Below are 13,759 nucleotides of genomic sequence, written 5' to 3'. Positions count from 1 at the left end.
CCGAAACCCGCTACCCCTCCTGACCCGCCACACGGCTGGGCGTCCCACATAACCACCGGCGCCCGAACACAACGCTTAAACAGCACGACGGACCAGAATCGAGCCGCTCAAGACGCCGTGAACGGTCGCAGCTTCCAGCTCAGAACGCGTGAAGGCAAAGAGATTAGCGGGTTTTATTGACGCAGCGACTCGGGACACTTTCAGCCGACAACAACCTTGAAGCGCTCAAAGGTCCCCGACCCTTTCAGAAATGAAAGGGTTTAGTTTTCCTGACGAGGAGAAAGCCGACACAGCTTCTAAAACGCGTGTTTGTAAGCGGTTCTCTCCTCCTTCACCGCGTCACGCTGCCTTTCATTTATCATCCTGTAAAAGCGGTTAACAGGCGGCCGGCCGACCTGAAGCCGTACATCTCGTCCTTTACTGGCTTGTTGAACATTACAGGTTGTTGAAAGGAGCGCACATCACACAAAGTACATGGCGTGTTATCATGCAAAATGACTTCTTTTTGTGCAGTATAAGCTTTTGTCTACTCGGAGTGAAACTGCTTGAAGATAGCGAAGTAAAAAAGGACGGCGTCTGCAGGAAAGTGGCAGGAAAAACAAGATGTCCCTATTTTGTTTAAGTACTTAAAGGAGTCACAGATTGTAGCGTACAGTCACTGCTACGCTCAGCCAGCGTCTGGTGTGAGAGCAGGAAAGCGAGGCTTGACCTCCCCTTCGCGTCCGGCTCTGAAAGAACCTTTTTAAAAGCGAACGCAGACAATACCGAGAGCCTGCCGACCTTTCGGCCGTCGCGCAATTACCCGACTGCTGAGCTAACGGCGCTAACAGGGACGAGATCAAAAGCCGTCGTTTCCCCAATTCCCCCCCCCCAAAAAAAAGCACAAGTCCTTCCCGACCCCATCACACTTCGCCCTCCGCCTCCTGTTCCTGTCCTTCCTCCCCAGTGTGTGACCCATCTCTCTGACTGACTGCTCTGACGGCGGCGCGCCGCTTCCTCCCTCCTGTCCCCTGTAGAGAGACCCCAGCGGATGAACAACATCCTGACCTCGGCCACGGAGCCCTACGACCTGTCCCTGTCCAGATCCTTCCAGAACCTCAGCCATCTGCCGCCCTCCTACGAGCTGGCCCTCAAGTCTGACTTAAGTAAATACTCCTCCTCTCTGCACAGATTAAGTAGGTGGTCCTTCATTCGTCCTTCGTCGCCGTGTTTTTCTTTTTTTTTTTTGCTTGATGCACACACTGTTTATTTTGGAAGCAGACGGGGGAATGACGTCACCCTCGTGCCCCCCCCCCTCCCGCCTCCACCTACGTAGCATCAAAGGGTCGCCACATTCTCCGGTCTGGCTCGACAGAACAACCATCTGAATGTCCATTTACGGAGACGCGTCTCCAGATGTTCGGCAAGGCATCGTCATGCGGATCATCTTCCCACCTATTTTTTAAAGGGAAAATCAACTCCTTTAAAATGCATGACGGAGCCTCCGCTCTCATTCCCATCCACTCATCTATCGGCCCATCCACCGACTCCTAAATTGCCGTGTAATTTGGCTCCATCTGCAGCCCCGTGTCATGTTGCTAATGTCTCTTAATGACGCATTAAGAGCCGAATCGCTTCTATTCGCCAACGAGACGGCGCTTTAATGCTACGCTTCATTATCTTCGCTGCCACATTTTCTGCTGGATGACGACGCCGATGCGACCCTCAGTGCACGGCCATGTTCAACTGTGCAAGTGTTGGTCGCATGTTGTTTATCTGCCTTCTTTCTTTCCAACGACTCTTCTTCGGTGAAAGCAGGGAGTCTCTCCAGATGCATTTCCTCTCGTTCAAAACAACGAGAACAACCATCACACTTAACTTACAACATTAAAACAGGGCAGAGTATGATGGGACATAAGAGGCATGAACGAGAGACCAACCACGCCAAGGATTCAATGATATTAGAGATGAGATCTCGCAATATCCAATGTATCGCAGCATCGTGATAATAGTGTAGATTGTGATAATATCGCAATATCGTGATAATATTGTATTGGGACCCAAGTATCGGGATTTAGGTATTGTGATAATATAGTATTGGGACCCAAGTATCGTGATATCGTATTGGGACCCAAGTATCGGGATAATATCGTATTGGGACCCAAGTATCGGGACTTAAGTATTGTGATAATATAGTATTGGGACCCAAGTATCGTGATAATATCGTATTGGGACCCAAGTATCGGGACTTAAGTATCGTGATAATATCGTATTGGGACCCAAGTATCGGGACTTGAGTATCGTGAATATCGTGATTTTCACCCTATAGGTCAGTAACTGTAACCAGTTCAGTCTAGTGGAGTGAAAGTGGAGTGCAGAAAGTGAAACTCATTTCTTTAAGCTGAATGTTCTCAGTGATGTTTATAAAAAGCTGAATTGTGGGTGTGTTTGTTTATCTCTTCTGCTTCAAACTGATGCAAAGCTCTGGAGGCTTCAGAACGAGCCTTCAGAGCACCGTGAACAAAGACATTTCATAAACTCTCACTATTTTTAGTCGACCACTTGCGCTCCGGCTCCTGCACTGGAGACCGATGTATTTTTCACGCGTCCGTTTTTGGAGATGAACCGCTTTTTAATTTAGATTTAGTGTGCTTTTCACCGTCACACTTCCCGCTCACCACACTCGAGTAAACCGACGTGGAGCGACTCGTGGAGTTATCGATTCCTCGACGGAAAATCAATTCTTAAATAAAGAACTTTTCCCGTTCAGTGTTCACGGCGATCCGTCAGTGTGAAACCACCTGCGGGGTTTCCTTCAACGCATTATTTATGCAATAAAGAAAGAAGAATTCAATGCATAGCAGATTTTTCCAAATTGCTCCGCCCGGTTCAACCGAGCGCGCCTGAACGCACCGCTCACTGTCCTTGAATCTTAAGCGACGTTACGGGTCCGAGAGAGAGACATTTAAATGCGTCGTGGCGGTTGTGCGACGGGAAAAAACGTCGGCGCAATCTCCCCTCAACGCATTCAACATCCGTCTTTTTATACGTCCTCTCTCTCTCTCTCTCTCTCTCTCTCTCGCTCTCTCTCTCTCTCTCCCTCTTATCAACTCTGGGCTTTGCTCTTATCTCGCTGGAGCCTTGTACACACACAGAAAAACCACAGAGATGAATCGCGCTGAACTACAAAGAGGCTTTTCGAATTTGAGACAGGAGCCCCGCAGAATTTGTCAAACGAGCGAGCAAAGTCGTCCCCTGAACAAAGCACTTCCACACGGGGGGGAAAGGAAAGGGAGAGGGGGGTTCAAGCATGAGTGAAGCCTTTGGAAACAGGCCTAAAAAGTAATATAATTAGTCGTTATTTTAATTAAACCATCGGGGGAAATGATGATGACTAAATTAAATTGGCACGGTTTGTTTGTGCGACTTCTCTTCCGTCCTCGCTCGTCAACGAGGCCGCGAAGAAACATCTTGTTCACCTCAAATCACCCTCAGAGGGATTAAAACACCTTTTAAAAAACAAACAAGCCACCGTTTAATCCTCCCAGAAAGAAAAAAACATTAAATGAAATTGCTGAATTTCCCCTTTTTCTTTTTTTCTTTTTTTTTTTTATTCCACCGCTCTAAAACCTCTCTAAAGATCACTTTATAATTGATGTTCACCCAGTTTCACGAGTGTTGGTGCATTACATGATTACAGTCTTGTGTGATCAATAGCTGACACATAAATACACTGCTTATATTGAATGTAATCTAGCAGAGTGGGAGCCGGGGGTTTAATTAGCCGTTTCCTGTGTTTGCAGCGCCGCCCCCGCGTTCGGGACCTTTGGGCCGCTCGCAATCACATTAATTGTAAAGTGCTGCCTTTTTTTTTTTATCGGCGCCGCAGAGATGAAACGGAGCATTATGCGTCGGCCCTCCTAAATCTCCCCAGTCACTTAAAGTGTAAACGGTGTAACATGTGTTCACTCATAAAAAGATGCTCTTAAAATCAAGTGGCGGAAAGAAGAAAAAGGTAGTAAACATTTGTAGTTCAGGTACCTTCAAATAGTGAGCAAAGTGTTGAGTAAGAAAGGCCTGATTTCTAATTAATGAATATGATTTTATTGGTTTATAAGACGTCAAATATACAGCTCAATTTCTCCGTTTGGTCCTTTATCTAAATCTCATTTTAACGTTCAGTTTCTGAGGCCTTTTTCTGGATTTTACATAATTTCTTAAATTCCCCTTTTAAAGGTTCTTGCATATGTGATGTATAGCCAGGTGTTACATCCAATTGCGCAACAATCTCAGCTCAGGTGGACGGATAGTTTCGGTGATGGAAATTAGGTTCAGAAAAGCAGTGGAACATATGAATCAAATGGTAGATACGTGTAAATAAATGTCTAAAACTTGTCTTAAATTAAATATCCCACCTTCTCTGACAGACTTAAATATAATCTGCTTCAACAAAAGGTTCATTTTCTGCACTCAAGTGGTTCATAGTCATCCAGCCAAAAGAAATCCACATAAACGGAGGTCGTCCCGCAGAGAAGACGGCGAAACAGCTTGTTCTCAATTTTGGTAATAATGGTGATTATGGTTCCTGTGCACAGAGATGTTTGTCTTTAGTTGAAGTTCTACTTCAACTAAAGTTCTGCTCTCTAGTTATTCTTATGTTTCATATATAAGTACATTTATTTTAGTATGAAACTTCCACTCCCTCAGGGTTCAATGACAGTCTATGTCGTTGTTTTCTCCTCAGTTTCTTTTCAAAATAAACTTCCATGTTCACAAGAAAAGTTGTTTCATGACATGCACACAGGTTACTCTGGAGAAGAGGACTCTAATGTGGGTTTACTTGCACAAAACCTCAAAAGGTCGTGGTTTGGGCTCAAGAAGAGTCGGTTTCTCATGTAAAATAACGACGTTTGTTATGTAGATACCGAAATTGTGTCATAAAACTAAGATTTAAATGACTTAGATTCATACTGGACATGAACAGCAGCTTCCTGGGTTAAAGTCCTGTGTTTGTTTGACCCGTGTTTCTTGCTCTTTATACTCCGCCGGTTGCTCTGAAGGTCTATTAATGACACTGAAGGGTTTACAAACAACCGCATCCCACTAAAGGGTCCGGAAAGACGCCGAGGACCAGCGAACAGGTCGACGAGTTTTCTCCGTTTAGCAGAAATACCTTTTTTCATTCGGCAATTATTTCCAGGTGCTTCTGTTTTGCAGCCGCTGGAACGTTGCCATTAATGGAAGCGAACGCTATCAGCACCGACTGGTTTGCATTAAAAGTTTTCCAGGGAATCAATAAAGTGTATTCCCTCCTGCTCCTGGTAAACTTTCCACATTCGCTTTGCCCTTCTTTGACCTGCGGTTTTGAACTCCATCACACCTTCTAAATGTTGAGGGGGGAAATTATTAAATTACAGCTAAAAAGAGTCATGACCCACCTCCCCGTTGTCATCCAAGACTTTCTTATTTGAGATGCGAGGTGTCTTTTCTTATCACATCAGGACTTGATACCGTCCTGTCGCATCAACATGTGAGCGCACATAATCAGCACAGATCTCTGCCACTGACTGGAGGTTGACCTATCTACGGCGCTTTGGGCCACGGCGTCTCCATTGTCTGAATGCTTGTAGCCTCCGGTTGAGTTCGGTTGACATTTCCTGCCATAATGTCACATCTAAACGAAGCCCTCGGGGGGATGAGACGCCGCCACGGGCCAAAAGTTGGACGCTCTTCATTAGGAATGCACAGAGCGGCGGACATCAAACCCCTCGTGGACGGACAATGGGGGTGACCTTCTGTGTCCGTCCAGACGCGACTTCTCTCCCAGAGGGCCGAGCGGCCGCGTCCCTCGTCTCCACAACGCGTTGACGCACATTTAAAAAAACAGCCGCTCAACCTCTGTGTTGTGCAATAATTAACTTCTGCAGAGGATAACGACCCCTCCGCCGCAAACAGTTAATCACAGAGCTTCTGTGGTCGCGTCCCCCACTTTGTGTGCTGGCGCTGCCAAAAAAACAGGTAGATAAACGTCTGCTGAGAGCTGATTGCCGCCTGTGGTTCCATGCCGACGTAAATGACTTTAACCATTCGGAGCGCCCAGCGGAGAGGCCGGCCCGGCGTTCTGGCAGAGGAAGAAAACGACTGGTTTGACCGTTCAGGCACAACAGGAAGTGTCCTCTTGACGCTGAAGGACAGCGACACAGAGGAAACTATTGAAAACAGTTTGGACGGGACAGTACAGTTGTCACCTCGTCCACTACCACAGCAGACGGAAAGTGCAGGACAGACATAACGGGGTCAGATATTTCCTCCCTCGCGCTTTTCAACCACTCGTGCTCCAAAGGGGATTCGTGAGCACTGCTTACATGCAGATTTTAAATACTGGAAGCTTGTAGATTTCCTGCAGGGCTCTTGCGTGCACATGCATGACTTGCACTAATTATTAGAGTGCCTCCGATACCGGTGCTGCAAACGCATCCGATGCGGCCTAAAATGGCAGATCAGCTATCAGCGAGCACACGAGTCTCTACGCGTCGATCCGATATCCACGTCGACATCTTATTTATCAGCTAATTCACGCCGCACAAGAACTACAACACGTGTCACTTGCTAATTGATCCGTAGATCCTGAGAGCACGAGAGCCTAATCGGGTCTGCAAATGTGCAAACGCTCAACACACCCGTCTCTCGCGGATAAGCTAGTTAACGTTAGCTGCTAATTGTTAGCGGACGATGAGCAGCACGGTCCTGCCTGGCTGAGTAACGGAGCTAACGGCTAATGTGAAACGGAGGTTGCATTCTGATGCGTTCAAGCTCCGTTCAATAAGAATGTGTATTGAGTAAAATATAACTTCATCATGATGTGTTTGAATGTTTAATCTAGTTGTTGTCGAGAACCTTGAATACATTTGAGAAGAACATGTTTTACCGGCACTATGAAATTGATATTAGAAGCAATTATGTCCGGTTTCACTTTAGCTCGAAGAAGCTTATCATAGATAATCAAAACTAATATAAAATATATTTGTATTGTATCAGTACTCCACATTGGCCGATCAGGAAGGAATAAATAGCTTATTATCACATTTTGATTTCTGAAATGTGGTCAAAATGTTACACCAGAGGGACTTATCTCCAACTTGCATGTTGTAAAAGTTGGTGAAATGGGCCTCAGGGTGTTGTTTCATGACTCAGATATGTTGTGGTCTTGCTGCCCCCGCCGTGACAAAAATACTTCCCCGAGTGTGCATGATACTGAATACTGTAAGTATGGATTAAAGTCTTGAATGCCGCGTGGTCGTGAGTGTTCTTGGATGGCCTTCTCGGAAATGTAGGACTCCGTAGAGGAGAATGCATTTCATATCGTCAAGTGTTCGTATTTATTCCTCGCGAGGCCGGCGGTCTTGATACTGTCATTACCCCGCGATGACCTCCGTCTTCTTGCTCTCCAGGTGATAAGGACGTGGACGAGTACTACGCGAGGAAGCATCTCCACCCAGACTTTGGCGGCCGTGGTCCGACCCACATGGTGAAGCTGAACGTAGACCCGCCGCAGCACCAGCAGCACCAACAACAGCACCAGCAGCAGCAGCAGCACCACCAGCAGCAGCAGCAGCAGAGGCAGCGGCCCCGCCGAGTCCAGAGGGCCATGTCCCAGGACCACGTCCTGTCCCCTCCCAGGACGCCGCGCCGCGGGGACTACGGCCTGTCCTCGTACGGCGTCATGGCGGCCAACGCGTACAGCAGCAGCCGCCACCTGTCGGAGGAGCAGCTGCTGTCCGCCGACCGCCTCCACTCCCAGGATCCCCTGCTGCTGTCGCCGGCCATGCGGCGCGACAAGTTCCGGGAGAAGGCCATGGCGCGCGCCATGTCGCACGCCGACATGCTGATGCCGGTCACGCCCGTCATGGACCGCCACAAGATGACCAAGATGCACTCTCAGCCCACCTCCGCCTCGAACGACTCCTACAACACGCTGACGGTCAACCACCAGGCGCCCACGTCGAAGAGGCAGCAGTTTGCCAACCGACGAACACACACGGTGGACCACCTACAGTACATTCCCGGCGGCCACCACCACACATACCGCACTGCCAGTAAGAACGAGGTAACTGTTTAGACCGCGGAGCGGTTCGCCGAAGGGTTCTTGAGACACACCGAGGACGTCAAGAGAAGTCTCCTCGGCAGATACGGTCCGTCTTCGTATGAAAAACAACCTCCTAGATTTAAAATACCGTAACAGTCAGGTTACAAGCCGCTACTACCTTTCGGTGGGTGTCCTCGCTGTAGCAAGCTAGTGCTGCTGCTGCTAGCTGCCCGATGTAGCAAGCTCGCGCTGCTTGCTAGCTCCCCGCTAGCTGCTGCTGCCCACCTCCCCCCTCCATGAGTCGGGGCTGGTCCCGCTACCTTCGGTAAGTTAACGGGGAACTAGCGCAAGCTAGCGGGGAACCAGTGGAAAAACTAGCAGCAGTGCTAGCTTGCTGCAGCGGGGAGCTAATGGGGACACCCACCAATGGTACTAGCGGCTTGTAACTCGACTTTCACGGTAAACTCTTCCTGCTTTTTAGCACAAGCTTCCTGTGTCATCCAGAATCAACCCCGGCAAAGACTTCTCTCTCTTAGAGCATCATAAGGGCTTTGCGCGTTGACACAAAGACGGATCCTTCATGTCAGACGTTTGACAGCCTGAAGAAAATATTTTTTAAACTCGACATGGGGACTGGCAGGGAATTCTATCAACTTTATAAATATATAAATATACTATATTTACTATTTGTATTTTCAGTCCTTGTTATAGCTTTAGAGATTGACTGATGTAAGCACTTCAAGGAGGTGCCCCTTAAAATTGCCTCATTTCAGCGATGAAGTGGATTTGTGGGTTAAAAAGCACAATTAATGAATTCCCTTCTTTTGTTTGGTTTATTTTTCTCTTCATTGGTAAACGGCCAGAAACTATCAGCTTATTAGTGAGAAACAGTGATTATTTCTGTTGCATACAATAGGAGATTGTAAATAGGCTAAATTAGCAGCATTTAAAGAAGAAAAGCTGGCCTTTTTTTGACATGTTTTTTTTTTTTGGTTTTCTGCCACCTGGAATCTTATCGTGGATTCCCAATTACTCATTTTAATTTTAGATAAGGCAAAAATCAACTATTATTTCCACAGATGTCTGCGAAATATGTGGATGTAATATTTATGTGGGGAGTATTTTTTCCAGTATGTTTTACCTGTGCTTGTAGCATAGAATGATGTGTATGAAGAAAACACGGGAATAGAATGAAAGTAGAACGGACATTGAAGTTATTTTAGCGGCCATTCGACAAAATAAAATGGTTGTTACGCTAACGACACCGATGAAAACAAGACAAGCGGCTAGCTCGTTGGCTAGTTAGCTGGTTAGCTCGTCTTTAGAGCACCGGGCAGAAAGGCAAACAACAACCCCGCCGTGTAAAGTGTAGCATTAAATCATGGTGGAATTAGCACGGCTATCTAACTAGCTACCTTGCTGTTAGCTTGGTTCCACCATGCTTTATTTAATGCTACCCCTTGTTACAGGAAATAAACTGGAACAAAGTTGTCACTCAACTGCTTTCCATTTTACTCACGTATTCTCTAAGTGTTGTTTACTTTACTCCTCCTTTGCTGGCGATGACACACATCAAAATGGCCGCCGGCGGGAATGTCTGTTCTACTCTAATTCTATTTCTATGGAAACAAGCTTTTCACCACTGCCGACTAGCAGCTTCAGTCTGCAGACGTAACTCCACATACATGTGAAAAATCGAGCCCGGAAATGTTTTTGGGGATTAGATCAATTTCTGTTTCACGCGTTCCCTTTGCTTCGTCCGCCACGAGGATGCCCCGCCCCCTTTCACCCCCAGTTCCCGCCAACTCTGCTGGGTTTGTGATTGGCCAGCTGCTTCCATCCCTACGGATCAGGTACCCGTTGTGTCGGAGCTGAGGAGCTCGTAGCTCGTCGTGTTGTGTGACGCTGTGTTGACTGAAACAATCAAGAGGACGTCATAATCGCTCGTCAGTCAAAGCATTAATTAAAACTGTGAACCGTTTGTCCAGATGTTTTCATTAAAGCAATGCCTTATTGTATGGAATCTCACGTGCTCTTAATTGAACAATCAAGCTTTCATCGCACATCTCGTTGTCTTAGTTTTTTTCTGACTATAAACAACCTGTCCGCTGATGGATGGCACAGTACTTACATACCTTAAAGAACACTAAATTATATTAAAAGGAGTCTCAAACTTTAAGAGGAAAACAATCAATATGTACTCCAGGGTATTTCTATTTGAAATGTGTCGCATTAATCACATGAACTCAATCAGCTGTGTTGTAGGTTCATGGGCTCCGAGGTGTTTTAATTGGACCCTCCAACCCGACCTGAAGCTGAGTGGATCCAAACGGACTCTGTGGGCTCTGATTGAGCTCATAATCACGTTTATTTTTTAAGGCCGATGAGTGTGTGTGAAGGGTGAGAAAAATGACACATCGCTGCTATTTTCATGCGCAACAGCAAGATAATTGGTTTAATGTGAGACAAGTAAGGGCATTAAATCCAGATTTAATGCTAGGGGAGGTGATGTATTGTAGAAACATTTGTTATATTTGTCAAAATTCATATTGCATCTTTACAGAAATCCAAAAATCAAATGCTCTGACGAAGAAGAAAAAAGGAGAGTCCTACCTGCTTGTTAACTACGTCCGTTGTTTGTGTTCTTAATGATCATTTTGGGGGCGTGGCTTCAGGAGGAAGCCTTGAGGGGGCGGAGTCAGTGAAAAGCCTCAGACTTTAATGGAAATTTGACGTACTAGCCAAACGGTGGAATTTGCGAAGCCATTGTGACCCAAAAAAGTACTTTGACGTTTGGAAAATCTTCTGTGAATCAGATTAGATGAATCCAGGTGAATCCAGGTGAATCCAGGGCTGGGAGGCGGAGCTTGCTCCACGATGATCGCCGGAAGGTCACCTGAGGAGATCCGACCTATTGCATTCCTGCAAGTCAATCGTTTTTCTAGCAATGAGCGTGACTCCGCCTCCAACTCTGTCTCAAGTTCTCTTCATGCGTCTGTGATTCTCGCTAGAATGAAAAACAATTGTAGCTACTTTCATTTAAAGAGTCGCCGTTTAAAAAGCTAGCGTGCTCTTCAACACCGCTACCGACAAGCTTTTAGGTCCCAAATCCAGAAAGTGGACCCGTGAGGACCTTTAAAGAGTCCAAAGGCCTCCATCATATCTTTCTTCATCGTCCAACAGTATTTTTTTATCTCCGCAGACTTGCAGAGGTGAACATGCATCGGATGAAAAGAGCTTAAAGAACCAGTGGAACAGGAACATTTCGGTTTCTGTGGTCAGATATTGAAGTTGTACGCGGCTGTAGTCAAAGACTTGATTATGAAACGGGTGGTTCAAATCAAGCATTCTGATTGGTTGAGAGCGAGTCACGGGGTGTAGTTTATTCAGCCATGAAGTTCTGTACAACCTGTTTACATTAACCAGCCTTACATGTCAGTGCACACTCACAATAACAGGTAGATTTAAATTGCGCGATCGTTAGCTTGACCGTTACCAAACGTGTAGCCGAGGTTTCTCTTGCGCCTGTACTCACAACATCGGGTGTTACATGAACTGTTCATCACCTTTGAAGGTGCTTCAAAGGTGATGCTTAAATACGACGTGTTGTTGCACATGAATCTGAGTTTCTTCACATTCATTCTCAATGTGTCTGTGTTGTGTTTGATGACTTCATTAAAGGGATGTGAAAGTTTGGCCAAATTAATTCAACAGATTGAAGTTTTCTTTAATTCTAAATCTTTTTTTCCAGATGTTTTATGCCAGGACTGTTTTAAATGATGTCAATTAGAGATTTCCCCAAATTATCGTCTTTGTACATATAGCGTGTTCTTGCTCCTAACTTCTCAAACTTCTGTTCCCTTAATTAATAATGATGTCATCCCGAAAGGCTTTTTTTTTAATGTACGTGCAAAGTTCACAGTTTCACAGTCCCAGAGGAGGTTTCATAAAGCAGCTCACTGTGGAACCGGACACTCATTCAAAGACTTCACCACAACAAACTACGACTGTTCTTCTGCATTTTATGTTTGTTTACAAACTATTAAAGCACTTCATGTGTGTCGTATACATTCATTTAATCGCTTGCATATTCATAAGGAATCCACGTTGTGTGCAACGTTAATGCAAAAATCCAGTTCTGAGTCGTGAATCCTGGAGGCGAGCTGACGGACTCGGTCGACCAAATTAATTACATTTTGGACAAGAGTCTGGTTAAAAGTTAGAGCGTTTCATCCGCAGCAGGCGAGCTGTATTAGTATTCAAGCCCCTTGCTCTGCACTATACATTTCTTGTACTTTTTAAACAATCTAAATTAGCTGTCAGCCGCATCGAGAGCTTAAAGTTACAGCGTTCTGCTCCTGTGAGGAAACACTGCAAAGAAAACTTCACTTTTTATAACACAAGAGAACTGCAGCAGGAAATACAACCTCCAATGATTTAACTAAACATGGACGGCTGGATTGGTTATTAGTTAGCTTGAAATGCTAATCGGCTATTGGCGAGTGACCAAGCCTCTGCACTGATCCGCCATTGTTGTCAGATTATTCATCAGCACATTTAAACTACACAACAACAACAACACAACAGGGTTTTCTGCCCATCCGTTAGTCTTCTAAGGTGATGATCAAACTCGTCTTTACCACTTTAACAATGTAGAGAGGGTATTTATGATCATTTCATGTTACCTTCATTGACAAAAACACTGCTTTTCTTTGAAAAATAAGGATATTTCTGAGTGAGCACAAACTTTTGAACGGCAGTGTAAATACTTCAGCTTTTAACACACAGGTATCAGATCGTTATCGTGATATTTGTTGTTTGGATTGTGTGGTTTTAACTCGTTTCTGCAGGAAGGGAAGACGTCTCTACTCGTCTCTCTCTCCCGTCGCTCTGCCGCCTCCATCACAGGTTTCTCTTTTGTACTTCATCAAAAGAGGAGCGCAGATGTTTGCTCTTTGTTGCCGGTTCGGCGCTGCGAGCCGTAACCGTAACGCAACGAGACGCTTTTCACTCCTCGCGCTGTCAGAAGGAGCGCGGAGTTAAAGCAATCTCGGGGATGTGATTGAACAACCGTTTACTTCAAGGCGGTCTTTGTGAGGTTTTATCTCCGATCCCTTTATCCTCCCGCGGGTTAAAAGACGTGGTCAAAGGGCCAGTCCTGTTTGCTGGTGCGTTGTTGTTGTTGTTCCTGACACACACACACAGCTCCATCTGTGATGATTATGTCCAAGGTCGCGAGTCGATACTTGCGACCTTGTGGACAAAGCCCCCCCCCCTCCTCCACGTCCAAGTCTCTTTGCAGAGAGACGACTTTCTAACCGTTTTTAGGGCGACTGTGTGTTTGACTTTGTGCTGGATCGATAGCGACACGGCTCTTTAGTTTCCTAGACGGCCACAACGGAACCGTTCCCAAAGGAAAAGTCATCCGCGTGGTGAATATTAAGACCTCACTCGCTGTTTTTGAGGTGTTTGTTTTTAAGGCAGCATATTTTATGGATTGCGTGGAGCATTAAAGGAGCTTTAATGTGCATCCAGGTCCGAAAGGCAACCTGTAACCTTCAAAGAAAACCCAAACGGAGAACCAGGGAACACGTTTAAACCGTCAGAAAAGACTTCGACTGCAGACTTTGTTTAGTGGAAAGGAAATCACATTATTTTCAACCAACACTTTGCTAGAAATACAAAAAAATTCAT

At 45.8% G+C, this 13,759-nt stretch overlaps 1 protein-coding gene across 5 annotated transcripts in view; it reads left to right on the top strand.

Moving 5' to 3' along the window:
* Positions 1–10,424, top strand: part of LOC137786461 (protein shisa-6) — a 61,950-nt gene extending 51,526 nt beyond the window's left edge. For 2 of the 5 annotated variants that reach the window (XM_068578365.1, XM_068578364.1), the window contains 2 exons: positions 1,017–1,145; positions 7,431–10,424. In XM_068578365.1, the coding sequence (XP_068434466.1) occupies positions 1,017–1,145; positions 7,431–8,098 (797 nt within the window). In that variant the 3' untranslated portion in view covers positions 8,099–10,424. Of the gene's footprint in view, positions 1–1,016; positions 1,176–7,430 lie in introns of all 5 variants that reach the window. The other 3 variants (XM_068578363.1, XM_068578362.1, XM_068578366.1) reach the window with 2 other exon arrangements.
* Positions 10,425–13,759: the final 3,335 nt, after the last annotated feature.

This window comes from Clinocottus analis, unplaced genomic scaffold (genome assembly GCF_023055335.1).
Source record: "Clinocottus analis isolate CAN_PGR_092001 unplaced genomic scaffold, fCliAna1.0.p SCAF_16, whole genome shotgun sequence".
In the NCBI taxonomy this organism is placed as follows: Eukaryota; Metazoa; Chordata; class Actinopteri; order Perciformes; family Cottidae; genus Clinocottus; species Clinocottus analis.
Note: the sequence above shows the minus strand (reverse complement) of the source record. Positions and strands in the feature narration are given on the sequence as shown.